The sequence below is a fragment of the Oscarella lobularis genome, chromosome 3 (assembly GCF_947507565.1).
Source record: "Oscarella lobularis chromosome 3, ooOscLobu1.1, whole genome shotgun sequence".
Lineage (NCBI taxonomy): Eukaryota > Metazoa > Porifera > Homoscleromorpha > Homosclerophorida > Oscarellidae > Oscarella > Oscarella lobularis.
In genome coordinates, this window is record NC_089177.1 from 2814364 (window position 1) to 2839252 (window position 24889).

General features: G+C 50.6%; 2 protein-coding genes across 3 annotated transcripts; both read left to right on the forward strand.

Annotated features, from left to right (window-relative positions):
• Window positions 1-41: 41 nt before the first annotated feature.
• Window positions 42-3205, forward strand: LOC136185141 (uncharacterized). 2 transcript variants are annotated; one of them, XM_065972210.1, is made up of 16 exons: window positions 42-262; window positions 318-373; window positions 429-516; window positions 566-618; window positions 672-837; window positions 914-1088; window positions 1141-1248; window positions 1301-1363; window positions 1418-1465; window positions 1518-1643; window positions 1699-1766; window positions 1823-1997; window positions 2047-2244; window positions 2296-2434; window positions 2497-2710; window positions 3089-3205. In XM_065972210.1, exons 1-15 carry the CDS (start codon window positions 162-164, stop codon window positions 2700-2702), a joined length of 1770 nt encoding a protein of 589 aa, XP_065828282.1. In that variant the 5' UTR covers window positions 42-161; the 3' UTR covers window positions 2703-2710; window positions 3089-3205. The 2 variants fall into 2 exon arrangements, with proteins under 2 accessions (XP_065828282.1, XP_065828281.1); XM_065972209.1 differs by lacking the exon at window positions 3089-3205 and having other exon boundaries at window positions 43-262; window positions 2497-2924.
• Window positions 3161-24883, forward strand: LOC136185140 (uncharacterized). Its single transcript, XM_065972208.1, has 58 exons — window positions 3161-3303; window positions 3836-3911; window positions 3976-4087; window positions 4144-4289; window positions 4344-4569; window positions 4621-4796; window positions 4854-5000; window positions 5052-5185; window positions 5240-5474; window positions 5534-5680; window positions 5742-5878; window positions 5935-6145; window positions 6207-6353; window positions 6413-6543; window positions 6598-6808; window positions 6860-7003; window positions 7055-7185; window positions 7247-7581; window positions 7639-8017; window positions 8087-8270; window positions 8320-8682; window positions 8749-9039; window positions 9089-9207; window positions 9266-9438; window positions 9491-9786; window positions 9833-10021; window positions 10073-10276; window positions 10326-10477; window positions 10535-10665; window positions 10719-10930; window positions 10987-11118; window positions 11174-11280; window positions 11327-11393; window positions 11449-11612; window positions 11673-12474; window positions 12531-12908; window positions 12963-14045; window positions 14103-14379; window positions 14439-15214; window positions 15266-16003; window positions 16065-16205; window positions 16259-16442; window positions 16494-17030; window positions 17087-17316; window positions 17375-17758; window positions 17815-18225; window positions 18274-18366; window positions 18426-18595; window positions 18646-18884; window positions 18939-19268; window positions 19327-19422; window positions 19478-19673; window positions 19727-20020; window positions 20073-20399; window positions 20456-20680; window positions 20738-20888; window positions 20945-21123; window positions 21178-24883. The coding sequence occupies exons 1-58, from the start codon at window positions 3228-3230 to the stop codon at window positions 24735-24737; spliced, it is 17886 nt and encodes a 5961-aa protein (XP_065828280.1). The 5' UTR covers window positions 3161-3227; the 3' UTR covers window positions 24738-24883.
• Window positions 24884-24889: the final 6 nt, after the last annotated feature.

Below are 24889 nucleotides of genomic sequence, written 5' to 3' on the forward strand. Positions count from 1 at the left end.
TGGTAAATTATTTCTCACTTTCTGATTGGTTCCCGATTTTCTTTATATTAATTAACTTCCTGTAGCTGGCCCCTGTAGCTATGGTCCACCTGGCGTGCGCGAGCACGTGACTCCTAAGCAGAGTCTGTTTCGTCTCTTTGTTCTACACAGACTGTGTAATCATGTCGTCGGCTCGCTTCTCCATACGCACAGCCGATGACATCGCTATGCAGCAAGCACTGCTTCAAACGGCGCCAGCGGACCGAGACGAAAACCAACTAAGGCGAGCGCACACGCAGAGACCGCAAGCTCACTCACCCGCACCCTCATCCATGCAGACGCCTAGCGAAATGGGTCGCCTCGCAGCACGGCATTTTCGAAGAAATGCCCAACGGTAAGAATCCCTTCAAGTTGAGGAAAGGGGGCGTTGTATCGGTTTCCGTTCGCAGACTTCGTCGTCGAAATCTGCCGCTCGAGCCTGCTCCTCTCCGCGGAGGCGGACGACGTTGTTTTCTATCAAAGCTCGCGACAATCGCAGTACGAGCGTCAAGCCACAATAGACATAACGAGTTCTATGGTCAATTAGAGCGTTTGTTATTCTTACGGGCATCTTGTCGGCGTATTCGAAAGACCAAACTGGTTCGTCGACCTCGTTTTCTCATTATTTGCAACGAGACAAGATTTCTCGTCAGGTGGAGCAGCCCTATTCGGACGGCAGCAAAGTGGGCTGTTGCTTGAACGCTTGATCGCGTCTCCCTCTCGAACGAGGCGACTACCACACGGCAAGAGCGTCGAAACAGCAGAAAATATTTCCCGGGAGGGTAGCGTCTCGTCGCTTCTGCCGGTCGAGCCTATGATGTGCGTGAGAGACGTGCAGATGTTAATAATACCGAGGACAGTCCGACTGTGATAGGTGAATTTATGTTTCTTGTAGTCGTTCGTCAAGCGAGCCGATGGCTATTCACTTGATTGGGAATGCGAGATCCCCTTCACCTTTGGGCCAACCGTCTGATTCAATGAGACGGTCACAGAGTCCCGATCCGTTTCGAGCAAAAAGTCCGCTGTCGAGGAGGAGAGCAAATCAACGCGGGTCAGAAAATCATCGCAGGGTATGCTGGAAGACTAGTACAGCTGGGGTATCACGTTTCTGTAATCATCAAGGTGTTTGGACATTTTTTGGGTCGTCTGTTCGAAGGCCAATTGTTTGGAGAGATTTCTTTGTTGAAGCCTGGCGTTCGGCGAGATATGACCGTGGTTGCTGATGAACAGGTGACTGGGGTGCAAAAAGGAATGGCTCTCGTCATAATTTCGTGTCATTTAGACTACTCTTATGGTTGTTGATTATGCTCATTTTCAAAGTTGTGCCGAAAGCTTTCATAAAGAAGTAAAACGAAATCTCCGCTCATTTTCTCCTTAATTTGGAACATTGATCTGAAAGGATCTGCACGAGAAAACAGCCGCTTTGGAGAAACTGGACATTTTTAAGGCGAGCTACTACAACACGTGCTCAAAAGCAATTTTACGTCAAAAATGTTTAGGGTTGGAACTGGTCCCTGCTCTTTCACATGGCACACAGAATCGTCAAGGAAACCTTTGCCTTCAACTCTTTTATCGTTAGACAAGGCAAACCAGCAGAAGACGTCTTCTTCATAATGTCAGGCCAGGTAATATTTCTCAACGTTTTATTACGTGCAATAGAAAGCGTCTGTTGGAATGAAGGCCACTATCATCATCCACACTGAACAAGAGGAATCGTTGACGCCCACCACGAGACGAAAAGGAACGAGGTGATGATTGCATTGTACTACAGATTATTGGCAAATCAGACTCTTTGCCGCCCAAGTGTCAAGCAGTCTCGCGAACTGACGACTATGTCAACGGGAGGAATCTTTGGACTAGGAGAAATGCTCTTGAGCATGGAGACGTATGGACTATCATTGCGCGCCAACGAAACGACGGCGGTCTTGCGGATGAGAAGTGACCATCTGATGTCAGTCGTGAAAAAATTTCATCCTGAGGTAAACGTTGTAAATGAAGGGGGATAGGAAAAGACGAGTGATCGCGCAGACGCTTCCTACTCTGATGGACTTTGTCAAACAACGCAATTCTCTCTACGAAAATCGCATATACGACATCAGCGTCGTATCCGACCTCTATCGAGACGGCACGTGGCTGAGAAACGTCGAACAGGAAGAGACTCTACGACGAGACAAACTCCCGCCTATAATGCATACGCGAAACGGTCGCTCGGCGTCCGGCACAACGGTATGGGCATATTTTTTGGTGCCGTAAGTCGACTTTTTTGTCAATGTGCAGACGCCGAGATCGCCGCGCATGCAGAGAGCGTCGTCGCCCTTTCGATCGGAAACGGGTTCTCCTTTTATGTCCACGTCGCCTCGTCTTCGTCGCACCCCCATAAGTCACGGAAGTCCTCGTCTCTTGGAAGGCTCTGAAAGTGCTGAGACGTCGAGTTAATTCCCTCGTACGATTATTGTTGTCTTTTTTTCTTTTCCTCAGCCTTTCTCGATCCTTTTTCCGATTCGCGACAGAGGATGCTGTCCGAAGAGTTGGGCCGCATGGACTTGAACTCTCCCCCAGCTATTGCAAAACCGTCGTCGCCGCTGAGTCGTCGCGGGATGGTTGGTCGCTTTGACAATCCGTCGGTGAGGCTCTCTCCCCCAGCGTCGCCGCTCACGCGCAAAAAGCGACCGCCGCTTCTTTGACTCACCAGGTATACAGTGCTCAGTGTTCATATGATAGAGGCTCCTTGCAGAATTTTATTGTGCTCGACCCCCCTTGAGAGGATAGTGAGTTCCCGTCATAACGCTTTTGCTAATTGAACATACTGACGATATGATATTCTTTTTGAATAATTATCATCAAATTTCTACCCTCCGCGGAAACAATGAGTCTATTGTTAATACAGACATATACTGTACTGTATAACATTAGAGCTTTCCGTAGGGCTCGCGGACTTAGCTTGGAACAGTACCGTAGATGTACAGTAAAGCGCATGCATTCACAATTTTGCTATTTTCCCCATGCAACGTACCTCACGCAGTATGGCTTAGTAATTCCGGCGTACTATCAAACTTTCCGTTTTCTTAAGTCTGTTCGACGTTGTGCAATCGGGATGTTGCGGCGGATCTGGCTCGCGTGAGCGGCCCGCGTGATCCTTCATCCTCTGAGCATCTGTATCAGCGGAGGGCGGCTTTGGGGTTGCGTCTCATCGCGGAGGGAAAAGTGCAATGAATGTGCTTTTCGCAAGCCTTTGGACGCTTTTACTGACGCAAGCGTTGCTCTATCGTCGGGCGGACGCCGCAAGTAAGTACCCTTGCATGGGCCCGCCGGGTATAAAGCTTACAACTTAGAGACGGAGTCCGATTCCTCTGATCGCAGGATTTATGGGTTAGTTTGTGCATGAGTTAGAGCGGCCTCGACGCACTAGGAGTATTATTATTAGAACAACGTGGTAGGTCCCCTCGTGCTCTGGCGCGCACACAGGTCCATGGCGGACAAGCGCATACGTCTGTGGAAACAATTCGCTTCACTACCGCATTTGACAATGCACCCATTCAATTCGCTTCACTACCGCATTTGACAATGCACCAATTCAGGCTTTTATAGAGTTCATAGGGGCTTTTGAACTTGTATGTGTACTGGGGTACTCGTGAGTCTTTCCTCTCACGTGCCGCGGAGCCACGCCGAGCCTGGCTCTGAGTTCAGTGGGGGCTGCGCAGCGCGGCCAGGTCGCAAGTAAAATTCTCTGCTAACGCTCGGAATTCCTAATCAATAGACGGGGTTACGGCTTTTTCTCGGGCAAACAAATAGTTTATGCGGATTTTTTCGCTTGCAGATTGCGCCGCACAGGGAATTCTCGTCATCGACGATTTCGATGCGACGACGGGCAGTTTCCCCGACTCAAGAAAATGGTCAACGCTCTCATTGATTGTTTTTGCTTGACGCGTTTTCGAATGAGCCGTGGGCCCTATTTAGGACGTTGACGACGGGCAACGGAGTTCTTGTCCAGCCAGCGTGCTCCAACAAGGGAACCCTATCAGGAAAATCGGCGATCTTTGGAACTACGGCAGATGCGTCACGAATGCTGGTAAATTGAAATTTTTGAAGAGAGTGCGAAGCGAAATTAATTGTTTGTTCTTTTAGACTACGCACTCGCTGACAGCAACAGCGGCCAATGCGATTCAATTTGACACGATAACTTGTCCGTATCCCGGAACGACGGGCGACGTTCAAGCTCAGATTGAATATTCAATCAATAACGGCCCTTTTATCGTGGCAAAAAACATAACGTAAAGGAGAGAATGTAGAAGGTACAAATCTTAAAGGCTCTTGTTCGTTGCCAGGGTGACATCGGCTGCTCTTCACGTTGTTTATCAATTACCTCAGTTCCTTCGAACAAGCAAAGTGCGATTTCGAATTAGTCAAGATTCGGCTTTTAGCGGGCAGGGCAGTCAAGTGTGGGCCGTTGACAATTTTGTCATAAACGAAAAGCCGCCTCAGTACCTTCAAGAGAGTTTCGATCCCTTGCACGACTGCAATTGGCTTTCTCGTCCTGGATCCTTGACAGGGGTGAGATAGCCACGATTTGATTTGACAGGGAGCTTTGAATGTATTCTATAGGCCTTTGGTCGAAACGGCAGCGGCAACGCTCTCGTTTTCAACCAGACGACTTCTCCGACGTCGATTGGCCGATTTGCCAACACCGTTCCTCTTAATCTTTCGACGACGTTTTTCACTGAAATCAGCGCAGAAACAACGATACTGTCGTCAAATTTTGACGACTCGCAGGCAATTGGGTGAGAGTAGATTTAACCCTGCTCCTCCGAAACGACGCATGACGCTAAACATTTCAGTTCGTCAAGTACGGTATGGGCAAGCATAACGGGAGGCAGCATCACCACTTCGCCGTCTTGTAAAGCCTACGGTCAATACCAGGCTTATTTCGCCAGCTCAGGAACTCGAGCGATAACGACGAAACAACTTGACTTTACTCACGCCGAGTAAATTCTTCTTCCGCATTCGAATACGCCACGTAATTTTCTTCTTTGCAGTATGGTGAGCTTTTGGATCTCGTTCGGCAGTAGCAGCAATGGTTGCGAGGTTTCCGAATCGGGCGAAAATGTCGTCGTTGAGTACGCGCCGTCGGGAAGTTCGTTTCAGTCCTTTTATACCGTCAGTTACCAGAGTAAGCGAGCGACAATTTTATTGATTGAATAATGGAATTTTTTCACGTTTTTAGCGACCGTGCCGACGTTGGTGACCGTCGCATTGCCGTCGGGTGCGAAGACGTCAAATACGGCGCTACGATGGCGTCAGCTCAAGAATTCGGGAGCGAACTTAGACATGTGGACATTGAATAATGTGCGTGTGAACGGCACCAATTCGCAGTTCGTGTCAGTTCCCAATTCGGACGTCACGCTCAGCGGGAACGTAAACATCTTTACAGCGAATTTTGACACAAGTCGATCTGTCGGGTGAGTGCGAAAGTCCACACTAGTCATTGATTTAGACGAGAGGTTGGTGTTTGTCTCAGTTCTTCGTCGCCTCTCTGGCAATCAATTCAAGGCGGATCAATCACGTCGTCTGCCGACTGCAAAGCGTACGGATCGTATCAAGCCTTCTTCAATCAAGCCGGTACGCGTAGTCTTACTACACAGCGTTTTGATCTGACCCGAGCCACGTAAGAACGTCATCGTCGCCGTATGAGTCCCTCATTTGATTGACCTTCGTTGCTATTCTAGCACGCTATCGTTTTATATCATTATTGGAAGCAGCAGCAACGGATGTGAACAAGCAGATTCGGGAGAAAATATCGTTGTCGAATATGCCCCAGCGGCAAGCTCTACGTACAGGACTCTGCGCACTATCACCGCTGGCTGTTCGTCCTTCATACTGCATCTTTCACATTACTATCTGGTCATTGTTATTTTGTAGCATATTCATCAGCCGGTCAGGTGACAATTTCACTGCCGACCGCATCGAAAACCGCCAGCACGATGATCCGATGGCGACAGGCTCAGCACAGTGGAGCCAATTTTGACGAGTGGTCAATCAATCAGATTATCATCAGTGGAACGTACTCGGTCAAAGTCTCCAGCAATCAGCTTAACTTTCCACGAGACTTTTCGTCGTCAACGACGTTTGGGTGAGAGAAGCTGCAGTGCCGTACGCGGAATAAAAGAAATGGTCAATAATCTCTTTTCCAGTGGCGCATCTATGTGGGCCAGTATTTCGGGAGGAACGGTCACGACCGCTGCCGATTGCAAGGCGTACGGGTCGTCGTATCAGGCGTTTTTCAAGAACAGCGGAACGCGTTACATTACGACGAAGTCGTTGGATTTGCGCTACGCCACGTGAGAATCAAATTTAAGAAGAACTAGTTTTTTAACTGTTCTTGTCTTTCTAATCGCAGATCGGTTACGTTTTGGTTTGTCCTCGGCGGCAGCGGCTGTGAAACGGCGGAGAATACCGACAGCGTCTGGATGGAATATGCACTTTCAGGAAGTTCGTCGTTTACCAGATTTTACATTCTCAATTACAAGGGTACGAGCAGCACTTTTCCAGTCAACTTCTCTCTCTCTAATTCGTCGTCCTTAGCTTACACGTCGCCCACGCTTGTTCAAGTTTCGTTGCCTTCTGCTGCGAAAACAAGCTCAACGGCAATTCGTTGGCGGCAGATTTCTAATAGCGGAGCAAACAATGACGAATGGTCGCTAAACTACATCATCTTTTCTCTCAGCGGTCAAGTGCCTTCGCTTGTGCCGGTTATATCATTCCCGCCAGACTTTTTCGCCGGGCAAACGTTTGGGTAAGGCAGAGGCGAAAGCATTGGAACGATTTGATGTTTTGTTCTTTTTAGGGGGCAGAGCAAGTGGAAATCGATCACAGGGGGGAGGATCACGAGTTCGGCGGATTGCAAAGCTTACGGAACGTACCAGGCATTTTTTAATTCTGCCGGCAACCGAAATATTGAGACTGCTCGGTTGGACTTACGAGCTGCGGAGTAAGCTGACTATCATTCTGGAGCCAGCATGTATTATACTTCTCTCGTCAGGACGCTCTCCTTTTACATTGTCATTGGAGGCAGTGGCTGTGAAACAGCCGACTCGAGCGAAGACGTTGTTGTTGAGTATTCTCCGTCGGGCAGTACAGTCTTTACAGTGTTGAAAACGCTTGCCTACAACGGTGAGTACTGAATAAAAACGTTTTTGAAAGATCTTTCTACTTGTTTACTTGGTTTCAACAGGCTATCAAACGGCGAAATCCGTAAGCGTCCCACTGCCTATTGCCGCTAGAACAACAAGCACAGCTATTCGCTGGCGACAGCTAAGTAACAGCGGTAGTGGATATGACGAATGGTCGTTGAACCACATCGGATTTGTCGGGAATAGCGGTCGTCTTATTGGAGTTGAGCGAGATTTTGTCATTCAATTTGACTTGTACATGGGAAGTGTTCCGTACGTGCAATCGTCGTCCGGCTACGACGTTCAGATTGAATTCTCGAATGATTACGGCCTATCATGGAAGCCGGTGCTGACAACTTGCTACCCGAGCACATCGTCTTTCTGCAACGGAACACTCGTAAGCCACCACGCATCAGTTTTGAAAATTTTTTGTCCTAACGGTGTGTATATATAGGGTTCAAGTTCGTATCAGTCTGTTCTCTTCACCAGTTGGAAGCGCATGCAAATATCGATACCCAGTGCAGTCAAGACGAATCAAACGGAATTGCGATGGAGGCAGCCAAGCGTGACAACGAATACCGACTGGAGCATTGATAACGTTTACGTTGGTCTTCGCTGCCCGAAAAATTGTCACGGACACGGAAGGTGTACGAAGAGTCGAAAGCAGTCTGTCGTTTGCGGCGGCACGGCCGACGGCGAGTCGTGCGTTTTTCCGTTCAGTCGAAACGGTACGACGTATAACGCGTGTACGGGCGACCATCGCGACGGCGAGCTGTGGTGCTCGACGACGGCAAACTATGATCAAGACGGAAAATGGGGATACTGCGTCTGCGGTCAGTTGAAATTTCGGAGGCTCCAAATTAAAATGCGACTGACTAGTTTATTTTTATTTACTTATTTAGGTACTTGTGTCTGTGATTCAGGCTATAACGGAAAAGCGTGCCAGACTCCCTCCACGCCGACCCCAACGCATTTCAGAGAAATGTTCGAGGATGATTTGTCGAGCTCGAAGTGGGCGTGGGTTGGAGGTCAAACGATTGGGACGACGTGCGGCGTCGTTTCGTCAGGCAGAGCTGGAATATTCAAGTAAGAGCAGCCGCTGGAGAGAAATGCGTGTTCGATGTTTTACTCCTAGCATCGGCCGTTCACGCATTTTGGAGACGGTCGACTTGGATTTGACCTCAGCGACGACGCTCCAGTTCACATTCCTAGGAGGCGGCCAGAGCTGCCGAGCCCCCAGTACCAGTCAAGAACGCGTCGTCGTTCAGTATTCGCTTGACGGCGGCGTCTTATGGACGCGCATGCAGACCATCACTTCGACTTCTCGTCAGACTTATTACTACGCCATACCCAGTGCAGCGCAAACGAGTTCAACTCGCATTCGCTGGTATCAAGCGACCGCTAGTGGAACGGGTCAAGACGTATGGTCGATTGACAACGTGTACATTGACTCGGTTTTCAGCAGCTTTCCGTTCTTTGACTCGTTTGAGCCAATAAGGTAAAGTGGTTCACCTGTTTTTTTTGGCGACAGGATCATGTGCCAGTTCGTTTCTTCTCTTGACAGCAATAATCTGTGGAAGTTCTATCCCAATTCGAAAGTAGAGACGTTCTGCTCGTCGCCGACGAAATCACTTCATTTTCCGCCGCCTTCTTCCGCTTCTCGTTTCTTGTCGACGTCGAGCGTTGTCCTATCTTCGTCGTCGTTTATCCAGTTTGACATCGTCGTCGACTGCGGAAAGGAAAAATCGCCTTCATCATCAGCATTGGTCACTCTCCAATATTCGACAAACAAGGGAAATTCTTGGACAGTCTTGGACAACGGTTGCCAACCCAGTCAATCCGGCTGTACCTACAGGTAACATCACGTATCGTCTTATTGATTTGCATTTCTATTTTTTGTATAGGCGAAACTCCAACTATTATTCGGGCTTGAGAAGCAAATGGAATCGGGTTACTCTACCGTTCGGCAATACACGATTGGTCCAATCGCAGTCGGTTCAACTGCGCTGGGTTGCGTCAACGAGTACGCGCCGTGGAGCGAGAAGACGCTTGGTCTTTCTCATAATTGCATACTCTTCTAGGTTCGTCGTACTCGTACGATTGGGCGATTGACAACGTCTACATCGGCGAAGGTTGCCCGAATCTGTGCAACGGACACGGCCACTGCGATTCTAACGCCAAGTGCGTTTGCGATAGCGGATACAGTGGACCTCAATGCAGCGTCACTTCGACTTCAAAGCCAACAGAAATCAAAGTGAGTCGCTGAAACAAAAGATTCCTCAGAGCTACACTAAATCGTATCGCAGGAACGATTTGACGTCGACCCCCCTTCTGGCACTTTCCTTACCATCCAAGGTGGCAGCGTTTCAAAAGATTGCGGCCAGCTGTCTTCCGGCAACGCGCTCGTGTTCAACCAAGTTGGCGAACGAGAGCTGGTGACGGTCGACATGAACGCGACGAATGTCAAGTTCATTCAGTTTACCTACATCCAAGGACGGACATCGTCAAGCTCTTGTCGGACACTCTCTTCCAACTCCCAAGTCATGGCAATACAGTACTCACTCGACGGAGGTGTATCGTGGACAAATCTCAAAGCAATGACGTGAGAAAATTCAACCATTAGGATCACGCGATGAGACTGGTTTTAGGAGTTATTATCAATATCGGACGGCAACGGCTATGAATGTTCCTGTTCCTGCTGCTGCTCGTTCTTTGTCGACTCGCTTCCGCTTCTTCCAATTTGGTTATTTCAGTACGGTCGGCACGTCAGCGTGGGCTATCGACGATTTGTACATTAGCGGGTTCACGGTCGGAAACGGAACGGACTTCATTGAAGAGTGAGTTCGCGCAAGCGTGTTTTTTTCTTCTCTTTGATTGTTTCTCTTCAGCTTTGAGCCCTTGACGGAAGAAAAATGGCTCTTCTACCCCGGCGGTCAAGCTGCGGCTGGAAAATGCGGCCGGAGCGGTGGGCAGACACTCTACTTCAGCGGAGCGTCGTCTGTTCAGGAAAACGCCGTGACGAAAGTTCAATCGGTTTCCGTGTTGCCGTACATTCAAATCAACGAGTCCCTAGACTCGTCGGTTCCTAGCGGGTAAGAAGAACTAGTCAGGAAAATTAAACCTCACCCGTCATCGATTTAGCTGGACTGTTAAAGGAGGCGCTTTGTCGACTCGATGCGGTACCGTCAATACAGGCTCGGCTCTTGTTTTTGATCAGCACGGCAAGCGCGAGCTCATTACAAACGACGTGGACACCACCGTTGCCGATCGGCTTGAATTCTATCTTCTAATTGGTATCCTACAGAACCTTCAAAGGGCTGCGCACTCACTTATATTTTTGTTCTGGTAAGGCGGTAATCCCTTGAAGAATCGATACTGCGACAATGCCGAACAATACGCCGAAAGCGTGTTTTTGAGTTACTCTACGGATGGTGGCGCCAATTGGACGAGCTGGGAAGTCTACCAGTTTGATCAGTATAAGGTACTGCAGTCTGAAGACCGGTATTCCTGTTTTACGTCTTCTTTTTGTCTTAGGATCCTCAATTTGTATCGGAAGTCGTTCCATCTGCGGCTCAGTCTCCAGCGACTCGTTTCCGCTGGATGCAACAGAGCAACGACGGCGCTAGCACCGATGTCTGGTCCATTGATTCCATCACAGTTCTTCAACAGATGGATCACGTTGAGTACGTCGCTCAATTTGACATCAATGTCGGCTGCGGGCAGTACGCGTCAAGCCAAAGCGGAAGGTTAATAGAAAAAAAAGATTGTGTTTGTCAATTTACTACAGTCTCTCGTATTATAGCGTCTCTTTTGATTTCGTGGCACTAGACGGGTCTTCGTCGACGTGGCGTTCTGTGCTAAAAGTCTGCGTGCCGGGATCCTGCTCTGGCATTAGCGACTTTCAGAAAGCGTCCGTCTACTACAGCACTGGAGGGTACTGAGACTGATATCGAACCATGGCCTAAGTATATAATTAATTTATTACAAAGGTGGCAGCGAGTCACGATTGCTTTGCCATCGGAGGTCGTCACATCGGCCACCCAGTTCCGATGGTATCGATCAGCGTCTGCGCTGGGACCGTGGGCGATAGACAACGGTACGATTTTCCTGCGTTGTAGTTCATACTTATTCTTTCTCTGTAGTCTTTATTGGCCATTCTTGTCCTATGAGATGTAGCGGTCGTGGAAAGTGCATGTCTGGAAGTTGCCTGTAAGCATTGACATTCTTTTTGATTAGTAAGTTCCTTAAATTGCTCAACTCTTAGATGCGATCCCTACTTTACTGGTGCCCAATGCGAGACACCGTTAGCAAACTACGAGACAGAACTCAAGGAGTCGTTCTCCACCAGTCTTCCTCTTGACTCAAAGAAGTGGCTTCTCTATCAAGGGGCAACCGGTACCCAACCGGTACGATGCGGCCCAGTAGGACGTAAGGAAAATTATACGTCTCTTGTCTATACACATCTATCTATCTATTTCTTTTTCTTAGTTGCTGGTCCTACAGCACTTCTTTTCTCTCAAGCCGGTCCTCGTCAATTGATTTCCGTCGATCTCGATACGACGTCCGTAGAGCGAGTTGAATTTGAAATTCGCATTGGCACCTATTCGTCGAGCGACTCGTCGTGCAATCGTGTCGACTCCGTCGACGAAGGCGTTCTCGTTCATCACTCCAACGACGGCGGACTCACGTGGCAACTGCTCAAAAACTTGGCATACAACGGCTATACGAGCCCGGCTCACATTGTCATCGAATTACCGACAGGCGCTCAATCAAAGGCGACGCGATTCCGCTGGTGGCAGCCTCGCAACCAAGGCCTCAACAGAGACGAATGGGTCTTGGGAAATGTCTTCATCGGTGGACGGTCAACGCCGAGCGTTATACTGGAAGAAGCCTTCGATCCCATTGACGACGGCAATTGGTTGTTTTACCCGAACGGCGGCATTCGACCGTATTGTCAGAACGGCACTGGAGATGCGCTCGTCTTTTCCGGCAACGTCGGACTGCGATACGTGACGACGCGCGATCTCCGCGTCTTTGCCGGTGCCTACGTCATTTTCAATTTGAACATCGGCTGCGGTTCCAACTTCTCCTCCGATCAGTACAACGTACAATTGCAGTATTCGCTCAATCACGGCGCGACGTGGACGGCAGTGAGCTCGCTCTGCTCGCCCTGGCCGTCGTGCGCCGGTATCGAATCGTCGGTCGTGACGGACCGGTCGTCTTACAGGGCTGGTCTCTATCGCTCTTGGAAGCGCGTCGTCGTTCCTCTTCCCAGCGTCACTGTCTCAAAGTAAGCTGCGACGCGTAAAAGAATCACTTTTGCATGTCAATGCGGTTTTTTTTCAGTCAAACTCGCTTCCGCTGGTACCAGTCGTCTTATTCGAGCGATTTCACTTGGGCTATTGATAACGTGTATATCGGTGCCGCCTGTCCGAACTTGTGCAGTGGTCACGGCCAGTGTCGTAGCAATGCCACTCGTACGGGTTTGGTGTGCGATTGCGACGCCGGATTCGGTGGCGTAGATTGCCAACCGACGACTCCGTTGGCCACGGAGCTGCTTGAACCGTTCGAAAACGAGGCGAGTTTGAAGAAGAATTGGGCTTCGTACGAGGGCGGTGCAATCGGCACGACTTGTGGCGTTCTTGCTAGCGGAAACAGCCTGTATTTCACGAGACCTGGACATCGCGCCGCCGAAACGAAGGACATGGACGTTAGAACGGCAACGTGAGAAGAAAGAGTCATTAGTAAAATAAAGTGTGGAAATTTCTCTCCTCTTAGATTCCTTTCCTTCTTTGTTCGGATGGGATTGAGTAGCAGCGGTCAATGCAGCTATCCGTCTCAAACGTCGGAAAGCGTCGTTCTTCAGTATTCAACCAACGCCGGCGCTCAGTGGACAACCGGTTACATCGTTTCCTATGCGTCCTATCGCGGAAGCGGTCGTCCTGGCCTAATAGTTTATGGAATTCCTGCAAGCGCTCAAACGGCAGCAACTCGATTCCGCTGGTGGCAGGCGTCAAATTCGGGCCAGAGTAGAGACGGATGGGCTATAGACAGCGTCTACATTGGCGGCAACCTGCCGTTCGCCCAATCGCTCTCCGAAACGTTCACGCCCGACGTCACTAGCTCGCAATGGACCGTGTATCTCAACGCCCACGTCGGTTCGTATTGCGGTAGGACAAACGCGTTGATCTTTGACTCGAGTATCAGTGCGGGAGGCCTTCGCTACATCGTCTCTAAACCGCTCGACGTTTCCGTCAACACTTCGTTCGTTCAATTCACTCTCGACGTCGGCTGCGGTAAAGCGTCCGAAACGGTGAATCTTCAGTACACGCCCGGAATTCCAAGTTCCGGAGGCATCACGACATTTGTTCGCACCGTCTGCAAGTACGGATCCGTTTGTCCGAACGGCTATGACCTCCAATCGTCGTACGTCTCACCGACGTTTGGCACGTGGGGCCGAATAACTATTCCCCTGCCCGCCGCCGCTCAAATGCCGGACAGTGCTTTTAAGTGGGAGCAGCCATCGTTTACGTCGGCGACGTCGTGGGCGCTCAGCGACGTCTACATCGGCGCCGAGTGTCCGGGAATGTGCTCCGGACACGGAACGTGCCGACCGGGCGGAACGTGCGACTGCGATCCTGGGTTCAGCGGAGCCAAGTGTGTGCCGTCGCCCAATTCGATTCCCAAACGAATCGAAGACGACTTTGAGGGCGGTAAGTTTTCCAGCAGCGCATGGAGCGTCATTGCTGGTGGCAGTTTGTCAGCTGCATGTGGCACTATTGGAAGTGGGCAGTCGATGTATTTCAACTCGGCTACTACTCGATTGGCAGTGACGAAAGATATTAACGTGTCTGGCCCTTCGTAAGAGAAGAGAAATGTTCTTGACAGCGGCGTGTTGAAGTTCTTTTCTCTTTTTAGATATCTTCAATTTTCTATTGGTATCAGTAGCGGTAGCTGCGAAACTGCCGACGCAAACGAAGATGTTCTTCTTCAGTATTCAATCAATGGCGGCACGACGTGGAAAATGCTTAAAGTCTTGGGATACAGCTCGTATCGCGTAGCCAAAACGGTAACGCTCGATTTGCCATCGGACACGCAGTCAAATGCGACGCGATTCCGATGGTGGCAGACGAGCCACAGTGGATTAGGATTCGATAACTGGGCTATTGACGACGTCGTCATTGCTGCATATCCGGTAAAATATAGAGAATGAAATTGCGAGGCTATTTCAAAACAGTTTTTTTCGTTTTCAAGCAAAATCTTACCGAAGTTGTCGAAGACTTCAATCCGATAGACAACGATACGTGGATTTACATTCGAGGTGGTTCAGTGAGCAACAAATGCGCCGGCCCGTTGGCTGCTTCTTCTTCTTTTGTCTTCACCGAGGCGTCGTCGCAGCGAGTTATCAAGTCGACTCGCATTCGACTTGAACCGAATTCCACCCTGCAGTTTTCCATGTCAATTGGTTGCGGCGGCGCTTATCTGACCGATACGATTGCCGTGGAATATTCGCTTGACGATACAACGTGGAATCCGGTGCAGAGTGCGTGCCGTCTCGGCGACCGTGGCTGCACTCCTTATCAATTTCAGAGCTCGTATCGGTACGATGAATTTCCTCACTGGCGTCGCGTGACCTATTTCTATCCGGTCGTGGCCGGCGGTGCCGTTTTCGTCCGGTGGCGACAAACCGGCTCCGGATTTTCAACGTCGAAAATCTGGGCTATCGACGACATCTACATGGGCTCGGCTTGCCCAATGGGTTGCTATGGTCACGGTCAATGTCTCGGCGGTGGAAAGTGCCGCTGCGATCCCGGCTACAGTGGACCGATGTGCAAGACGGTTACGGATTCGTTTCGAACGACGCTACGCGATACGTTTGACACTTCTATTTCACCTGCTTTGTGGTCGCTCGTCGTTGGCGGAACAATTTCCTCGGGCTGCGGCGTCATTTCTTCAGGAAATTCGCTCTATTTCAACACGCAATCGAATCGCCAGGCTATTACTGTTGACTTGGATACGACTCAGGCGAGGTAGTAGCGTACAACCCAGTCAATTATTATGTATTTATTTATTTATCTTAGACTTTATTTCTTTACCATTCGACTGGGACAGAGTTCTGGCGGTTCATGCCGATATCCCACTTCGACCGCCGAAGGCGTCGTCTTTCAGTATTCGAATGTCGGCGGCATGACATGGACGACGATCCGAACCTTTGCGTACGCGTCGTACCGATCGCCAACCCAAATCTCCGGCTATCTTCCCGCTGACGCGATGACCAAAGCGACGCGTTTCCGCTGGATGCAGACGTCAAACAGCGGCGCTAATTACGACGCTTGGGCGATCGACGACGTATCGATAATACCTCTCGTCGCCGCCGGCTACATCGCCGACGATTTTACTAGTGCGACACCGGACGGCATTACCAACTCTCCCAATTGGTTGCTACTCAGAGGAATCACAGTCGGAAACGGCAAAGACGTGTGCTCGTCGTCGAACGGCAAGGCTCTCGTGTACAATTCAACGTCGGTGATCAGCTACTTGCAGGCGGCACCGATTCTCGTTCTCTCGTCTGTCAATATGTACATGATTCAGTTTGACTTGGTCATGAAATGCGGGTATCCGTACAGCCGATTGAATCCGATTGACGTGCAGTTCAACGCTACCGGCGCGTCGTCGTCGTCGAATGGATGGAAATACGCTCGACAGTCGTGTCTACCTCTGAGTAACTGTCCAAATGGTTACAGTCAGCAGAGTTCGTTGTCTTCGGAAGAGTACACATCCTGGAAGCGAGTAACGATTCCTCTTGGAAATTTCTCAGCGTAAGCATGGGCATATTTGTCCTTAATTGACGCGTTCTAATTCCTCTCTGTTTTTCTTCAGCGGTTCCTTACTTTCCGTTCGCTGGTCACAGAAGCAGGCGTACTCCGATTCTACGTGGGCTATGGACAATGTCTACATCGGTCCGGCGTGTCCTGGATATTGCTCAAATAAAGGCTCCTGCAGCTCGTCGGGACTTTGCAAGTCCGTCACGCGTAAAAGAAATTTTAAGATTCTGTATATATATTTTTCTTTAGGTGTGATTCTGGCTATGGAGGACCGGACTGTCGGTCGTTAGTTCCTCGTCCGAATGGGCTGATGGACGATTTTGAAGATGATTTGAATCCGTCGAAGTGGAGCAAGTTGGTCGGAGGTGCCGTCACGCCAACGCAGCAGGGATGCGGCATATTGGCATCAGGCAGAACTCTGTACTTCAACAAGGTAAGCAAAAATGTTTAGTCTCGTGAAAAGGTGCTCACATCTTTCTCGTAGGCGGGATTGCGACAGTTGGTCACCGCCGATCTGAACACATCTCAATCAATCGTCATTCAATTCTACATTCGACTTGGCAGTTCGCCGTCGCTCTCGTCGTGTCAGCGACCTAGCACAACAATCGAAAGCGTCGTCTTTCAGTACTCCACGAATTCTGGCCTGACGTGGACGAACGTTCAATATTTCGCCTACAATCAGTACACAACAGTCCGTTTCATATCCATTCCCATGCCTCAGGGAGCAAAGACAACGAGCACGCGCTTCCGTTGGTGGCAGCCGAGCAATAGCGGTCTCGGACGCGACAATTGGGCACTTGACAACGTCTACATTGACGACGGCATGCCGTTGCGAATGATCCAGGAAAACTTTGATCCAATCCAACCGAATCGGTGGCTCTTCAACCCGAGCTCGAGCAGTGCGCCGTTTTGCGGTCGAAACACGTCGATTCTCTCTTTCCAAACGGGAACGGATTCGGCGGTTCATTCTGCCGTTACGAAGAGCATGAACTTGTCACCCGGTGATATGATTCAATTTGAAGTAAGGAAGGAATTTCTCTCTTTCACAGGCGTTCAGCTTCTAATGTATTTCCTTAGATAAACGTTGGTTGCACTACAAACTCGGGTACGTCGTCTCCGGTCACGTTGGCATACGCCCTCGGATCGTCGTCGTCATGGCCGACGTTGCAAACCCAGTGCGGCTTTCGATGGTATTCCAAGCCCTCCGACTGTCCGACGCCTCAGTGGGAAAGTGTCTATAACGCCGACTTGACGTCTTCAAACTGGCTTCGAGTTACGGTGAAAATTCCAAAAGGAGCCATTTCAGGGTAAAAAGGCGTTATCTTGAAAGTGGAATCACTAGCTGATTGTCACTTTCTCTTTTAGGGCAACGAGATTTTCTTGGTATCAATCGAACACGGCTTCAAGCCCCGTTCCCAGTTGGGCAATTTCCAACGTTTACATTGGCCCGCCGTGTCCGAGCCTTTGCAGCGGGCACGGTCAATGCTATTTTGATGCGAAATCCCGAGTACCGACTTGCCGCTGCGATTCCGGCTTTGGTGGACTTGACTGTCGCACGCCGGCTCAGTCTTTGCCAGTGACCTTGAAGGATACGTTCGAAAATGGCAGGGATCCTTCCAAATGGATTGCCTGGTACGGAGGGAACCAGGGAATAGGTTGCCGTACAATCGTCGACGGCTCGTCGCTCGTCTTCAATCAGGCGGGATTGCGACTGGCAATGACAGTCGACATGGACACTACAAAGACGAGGTACGAGAGTTAGTAACAGAATGTCGCAAGGAACTCAATACTTTTTTTGTTCTCAGATATATGCAGTTTTCTTTGAGAATGGGAGTCAGTAGTTCGGACGCTTCGTGTGCGTACCCGTCGACTACCGAGCAGGGCCTTCTTCTTCTCTATTCACTCGATGGCGGCTTATCGTGGTCATCGATGGCGAGTTTCAATTACTACGGCTACCGATCTGTTAAAAGTTATCAAGCGAAATTGCCGTCGAACGCGCGAACCGCATGGACTCGCTTTGCCTGGTGGCAACCGCTCAATTCCGGTAAAGGAAAATCTGGTTGGGCCATTGACAACGTCTATATCGGAGGATCGGACACCAATCCCGACGTTTTAATGGATACCTTTGATCCAATTACCGAGAGCAATTGGGTTTTCTATCAGAGCGCAAGTGTGAGCGGCTACTGTAGATCAGACGGTCATGCGCTTGCCTTTAGGTATGCCCGGGAGAAATCATTTTGATTTAGGTTAACGGTTTTCTGTAGTGGCAGCACGACTACCAGAAATGCTATTACTAGAGAAGTTAACTTAGTTTCTCTGCCTGCTGTAGCCTTCTCTTGGAGCGGCGGCTCTACAAGGCATGAATAATCGTCACCCGTTTCGTCGCACCTCTTTTGTAACAATTGTTTTTTTACAGTGCTTTTAGTACTGTCAGTGGAGCAGTTATCGGAAAACCGTGCACGGTTGTCGGTCCGGACGTTCTCTTCTTCTCCGGCGGCAACGATCCGAAAGTGACGACCAGACAGGCCATTACTCCCGACTTGAATACAACGTCAATGGATTTCATCGAATTTTACATCGTCATTGGTAGCATTTCGTTTTTAATAGTCTTTTTAAGTTGTTACGATGCGCTCTAGGCGGCAGCGGTCAAGGTTGCGATAGCGTTGAAAACGTCAACGAAGGAGTCGTACTCTCCTATTCTACCAATTCTGGCGCCACGTGGACCGTTCTCAAGAATTTGGCTTACGATGGATACAACTCGTACACGAAAGTTCAAGTGAATCTTGTACCGGCAGCTAAAGCGAAGGCGGCCCGTTTCCGTTGGATGCAGACGTCGTACAGCACCTCGCAGGCGGACACGTGGGCCGTCGGAAACGTAAGGCAAAGAGGAAATGATAGGCTGCGACTGTACGACTGTCATCTTGTATAGATAACTGTTCAACAATCTCCCAAGGGACAGAAGTATCAGATTCAGTTTGACGTCAAGTTTGGATGCAATTCTCCAGCGTCTTCGTCCTACCTCACCGTCGAAATCATGAACGACATCACGTCAAGCAGCACGTGGAAAGAAGGCGTGACGTACTGCCGTCCTCGTGGTGGAAGCACGAGCGGCGGCGTGTCTCTCTGTCCGGCGGCACCGACCTACCCGTCACCGTTTCGCTTCTATTGGCAAGCCACTCAGGGATGGCAGCGAGTCACTCTCTCATTGGAGCAGACCGTTGTACCGCTAACGCCGTACACCTCATTCCGAATCTCCCAGGTATGATATGTATTTTTTTGGTCTGCGTCTTTATCTCTTAACTGTTCTTTCTGGGCAGAACGCTTTCTCAGCCAACCAACAGTCGTTTGCCATCGATAATGTCTACGTCGGTCCAGAATGTCCAAACTTTTGTTCGGGTCACGGAAAATGCAACGTATGTTTTTTGCTGAATTGCGTGTCTAAAAATAACACATGCTCGTCTTTTGCAGCGCGGAACTTGCCAGTGCGATTTCTTGTATTCCGGACCGGCTTGCAATGTTGTAGCCGGCGGCTTTCCGCAATTAATCTCCGACGACTTCTCTGCGCCGTGGACGTCGAATCGACGCAATCAGTGGCTGACAGTGGCAGGTGGCGTCATTGCCGGTTCTTGCACATCTTTATCGGGAGTGACGAACACTCAAACGCGTAAGCTCTAGCTTAAGTCGTTTTCCTATCGTTTTGCATTCTGTTTTCACCAGTTTCGTCGTCGGTTCGTGTCAGTGTCAATCGGGTTGAAATAAGGCGAACAAATGGTCAGTGGGGACAAGTTTGTGCCGACGGATGGGACGACAACGACGCCACTGTTTTCTGTCGACAACGTGGCTATTCGACGGGAAAAGCGTCGAATGCTGGTCCACTGACGAGCTCCGCCTGGATATCAAACGTCCAGTGTACCGGGTCAGAAATCGAGATTCTCAAATGCACTCGATTGGCGGACTGGGGCACGACCGCGTGCGTCAGCAGCAGCGCAGCCGGAGCGACTTGCAGTGGAAGTAGGAACAAGCATTATGTAATGCATAGCATGTGTAATACTCCGTCTTGTAGCCTTGAGTTTCACTCGGCTCGTCGGAGGCTCGACGGCTAATAAAGGACGACTCGAAGTTTTCTACAGCAACCAGTGGGGAACTGTGTGCGACGACTCCTTTGGCTTGGTCGACGCGAACGCCGCCTGTCGCTCTCTCGGATACGTCGGCGCAATCAGCTATGCTGGCTCTGCCGCTTTTGGCCAAGGAACGGGAAAAACGTGGATGGACAACGTCGCATGTACTGGGTCCGAGCGTCGAATTCAAGACTGCACGTTTCCCGGTTGGGGCAACGAGAACTGCGGTCATAGCGAAGACGTCGGCGTCACTTGCGGTTCACCAAATCCAGGCAAGTGGCACGCAATCCTTTCTCTTTTTCTCTTTACGACGATTTTGGCGTTGCAGAATACGCGTTTGGCGGACAGAATGGCGACGGCTACGTTGTCTTCAATGAACTGTCGCCGTTCCGTCAACTGACGACGGTCGATATGAATACTCAATACGCAACAACAATTCAGTTCACGTTCAGCCTCGGAGCAAGTGGGTGCGACTCGGCAGAGAGCGGTGACGACGTCTATTTGAGTTATTCGAAGAACGGTGGCACCACGTGGACTCTAATCCAGGCGCTGAGTAAAATCTTGCCTTTGCTTTGGTTTCTCTATTGTTTTGACGTCGTCTACGTTATAGGATACAACAGCTATAGAAGTGACACTTTCCTCAATATTTCAATGCCAGTCGATGCGCGAGGCAATGGAGTTCGCTTCCAATGGGCCCAGTATTCGAACGACGGTGCCGGACGTGATGTATGGCTCGTCAGCGATGTTATAATCGGCGGGAGGTACAAACAGTGAAAGTGTCTTTCTATGAATACAGTAGTTGACTTCTTTCTTCCAGCTGCGTTGATTATCCTTGTCAGAACAACGGAACGTGCACGGAAACCGGTCTCGGTCAGTACACTTGTTCGTGCAAGTTTGGCTTTAGCGGAAAACGGTGCGAGGTGGCCGTCAATCCGTGCGATGTAGGCCCGTGTCAGAATGGCGGAAATTGTACTCAGGGAAGGATCGGAACTGGCGGTAGGCAAACGAGATCGTCCTGACGAGCCTCAATTATTTTAATTTTTCTCACAGAATTCTTCTGCACTTGTACTCGAGCGTGGACTGGGCCTACGTGCGAAGTATCGCTCGACGCTTGCGTATCCTTGCCTTGTCAGAACGGCGGAACTTGTCGCGACTTGGCTCTTTATCCGCTACCGCAGTTCGACCCGAAATCGTGCGTCGGTCGATGCGGTCGATTTGTGCGAGGTCTCGACTGTCAGTGCGATTCGGCTTGTTCCGGATTTCAGGGAGTTTTTGGCTGCTGTGCCGACATCGCGACGTTCTGCGGCGTGAACGCGACGAGCTATCTGTGTTCATGTCCCTCAGGATACCGCGGTCACAATTGTGAATTGGTTGTCGACTACTGCGCCGCGACTCCGTGCATGAACAACGGAGTCTGCACGTCGACGTCGAACAGCTATACGTGCGCCTGCTCTGCAGGATTCACAGGCTCACAATGCCAAACGAACATCAACGAATGTGACTCGAACCCGTGTCAAAACAACGGCGTTTGCGAGGACAGAGTCGGCGTTTACCGCTGTCACTGCTTGCGCGGCTTTACAGGCGATTACTGCGAGAAACAAGTTGACTACTGCGCCGCCGGTCCGTGCGGAGCAGGATCGACGTGCGTATCGCTTGTCGGCGGACATCGTTGCGTCTGCGCCAGCGGATACACGGGACCAAACTGCACGACGATTGTCGACGTTTGCCAATCGTCGCCGTGTCGGAATGGCGGCACGTGCGTCAACGTCATTGGATCTTATACGTGCGCCTGCGGCTCTCGCTACACGGGTCTTCAATGCGAAACGTACGTTTCTCGATGTCGACCGGGACTGTGCTTGAACGGAGCGACGTGCATCGACGACGGGCCCGGTAGCAGCAGCGTGACCTGTCAGTGCACGCCGGCCTATACAGGTTCCAATTGCGGCGTCGTCGTCGATCCGTGCGACTTTTCGCCGTGCCAAAACGGAACGTGTGTGTTCCTTGGGCCGTCTTCGTTTAGCTGCCGTTGTTTTGCCGGTTTTACTGGGAAATCTTGCGACGTCAACATTGACGAGTGTCAGTCGAATCCGTGCATGAACGGCGGCACTTGCCGTGACCTAGTCGACTCCTATCAATGCGATTGCCCTTCGGGCTACAACGGTTTGAACTGTCAGATCAACATCGACGACTGCGCCGCGTCGCCTTGCGTCAACGGCGGCACTTGCATTGATCTAATTGCCGACTACAGATGCCAATGCACGCAGGACTTCACTGGCCGAAATTGTACAATTGCTGTCGATTCGTGCGCGTCAAATCCTTGCGCAAACGGCGGAACGTGCGTGACCGGACTAGGCAACGTCGGTTATCGCTGCCGATGTGCTCAAGGATATAGGGGACAACAGTGCCAGACGGAACGTGATGAATGCGCAGAGGCGAATATCCTGCCGTGTCTGAACGGCGGAACGTGCGTAGATCACATCGGCTACTATTCTTGCTCGTGTATGGCGGGATATTCGGGATTGAGATGTCAGACCGACGTGAACGAGTGTCAATCGAGTCCGTGTCAAAACGGCGGCAACTGCGTGGATAGCGTTAATATGTATACGTGCGACTGCAGATCGGGTACGACCGGTGGAAATTGCGAGACGATTGTCGACGCTTGCGTCTCGTCTCCATGCATGAACGAAGGAGTGTGCTTTTCGTCTCAAGGTCAATTCTCTTGCTCGTGCAAGGTTGGCTATAGTGGGAAGCAGTGCGAGACTCTTGTCGGTACGTGTCTGTCGAGTCCCTGCATGAACGGCGGGACGTGCGTCAATCTGCGAAGCGGAGCGTATCAGTGTCAATGTGCCTCTGGCTATACGGGTGTGAATTGCGAGCAAATGATTGATTTCTGTCAGCCGAATCCTTGTCAGTTTGGATCGACGTGTCAGAATCGTCTGCTCGGCTATTCTTGCCAGTGCGTCACTGGATACACTGGCGAGCATTGCGATGTGAACGTCGACGATTGCACCTCGCATCCTTGTCAAAACGGTGGACGATGCATCGACGGAGTCAACTCGTACTCGTGCGATTGCACTGACGTTCCATTCACGGGAGATACCTGTCAAATTTCAACGACGGCTCAACCTACAACAGCCAAGCCAACGACTGCACAGCCTACAACGGCCAAACCGACAACGGCCGAGCCAACAACTTTGCGACCTACAACAGCTGAACCGACAACTGCGCAGCCTACGACGGCTCAGCCAACGACTGCGCAGCCCACAACGGCCAAGCCAACGACTCAACAACCTACAACGGCTAAACCGACAACTATGCAGCCTACGACGGCCAAGCCAACGACGCAGAAACCCACAACGGCGAAACCAACAACTGTGCAGCCAACGACGGCCAAGCCAACGACTCAGGAACCCACAACAGCTCAACCGACAACTATGCAGCCAACGACGGCCAAGCCAACGACTCTGGAACCCACAACGGCTAAGCCGACAACTGTGCAGCCTACAACGGCTAAGCCGAAGACTCAGGAACCTACCACAGCTAAACCGACAACTATGCAGCCTACAACGGCCAAGCCAATGACTCAGGAACCCACAACGGCTAAGCCGACGACTCAACAGCCTACAACCGGTAAACCAACAACTATGCGGCCTACGACGGCCAAGCCGACGACTCAACAGCCTACAACGGCTAAACCGACAACTATGCAGCCTAAAACAGCTAAACCGACAACTGAGCAGCCCGCAACCAAGGCAACTCAAAATCCTGAGCCTACAACGGCCAAACCGACAACTGCGCAGCCTGCAACTGCCGAGCCAACCAGGGCACAACCTATGACGACTACCAAACCTTCGACAGCTCAATCAACAACGGCACAGCCTGCAACTGAAAAGAAAACCAGTCAGCCAACTGAAAAGAAAACCAGTCAGCCAACCGAAGTTGTTGCGACAAGCACGACGTCGGCCTGCTCGGATCCTTGTTTCAATGAGGGCGTCTGTCGAAATGGACGTTGTGTGTGTCTGGCTGGATATACCGGGCCGTACTGTGAAGTACCGATCAACCCGTGCCTTGCAAGTCCTTGCGGCGAAAAGAGATACTGCAAGGCAGACAGTTCAAAAGAAAATGGTTACACGTGCGAGTGCCTGCCTGGTTACAAGGGCAACGGAAACGAGTGTACGAAGGTGACGTGCGACCAGTTGCCGTGCGAGAACAAGGGAGAATGCTCAACTCTGTCCACGGTTGTTCAATGCACTTGTCCTGAGGGTTTTAGCGGATACTACTGTGAAACTCCCATAGGAAAGACGGACACGACAACGGACGGCGGAAGCTCTGTACCAACGTGGGCGTATATCGTACTGGCCGTGGGTATCGTTCTGCTTATTGTTATTGTTGTTGCCGCCGTTGTTATTGTCAAAAAACGGACAGGCGGTAAGTACGTAATTAATCGCGCCGAGGCAGGTGGCGCGACCCAGTTTGTCAATCCCGTGTACGGAACGGCTCCGTTCGACGGAGCGGGATCCGAAGCCACTGCACCTATATCATTTGACCAGCCTATTGATGATAAAGATATTGATCCGTCGTCCTACGTCGTTGGGCCGGCGGATCAATAATAGGAACCGGAGGCAGTAACGACCCTATATGGTAGCTGTGCAACTTTATAGCTGAGTTGTTTTCTTGCGCGCTGTATGGCAGCTTAGTGTTTTGTCAAAAGTCCGTCTTTTTCTAATAAAGCATCTCAGGCTCTTTCTGATCCACGCGTGGA

Coding starts and splice junctions, on each gene's coding strand:
- LOC136185141 (XM_065972210.1), top strand. CDS start 162: ATGTCGTCGGCTCGCTTCTCCATACGCACAGCCGATGACATCGCTATG. Junction 517..565: donor CAAAGCTCGCGACAATCGCA/GTACGAGCGTCA, acceptor ATGGTCAATTAG/AGCGTTTGTTATTCTTACGG. Junction 619..671: donor GTATTCGAAAGACCAAACTG/GTTCGTCGACCT, acceptor ATTTCTCGTCAG/GTGGAGCAGCCCTATTCGGA.
- LOC136185140 (XM_065972208.1), top strand. CDS start 3,228: ATGAATGTGCTTTTCGCAAGCCTTTGGACGCTTTTACTGACGCAAGCG. Junction 5,879..5,934: donor GCGCACTATCACCGCTGGCT/GTTCGTCCTTCA, acceptor GTTATTTTGTAG/CATATTCATCAGCCGGTCAG. Junction 7,582..7,638: donor CTTTCTGCAACGGAACACTC/GTAAGCCACCAC, acceptor GTGTATATATAG/GGTTCAAGTTCGTATCAGTC.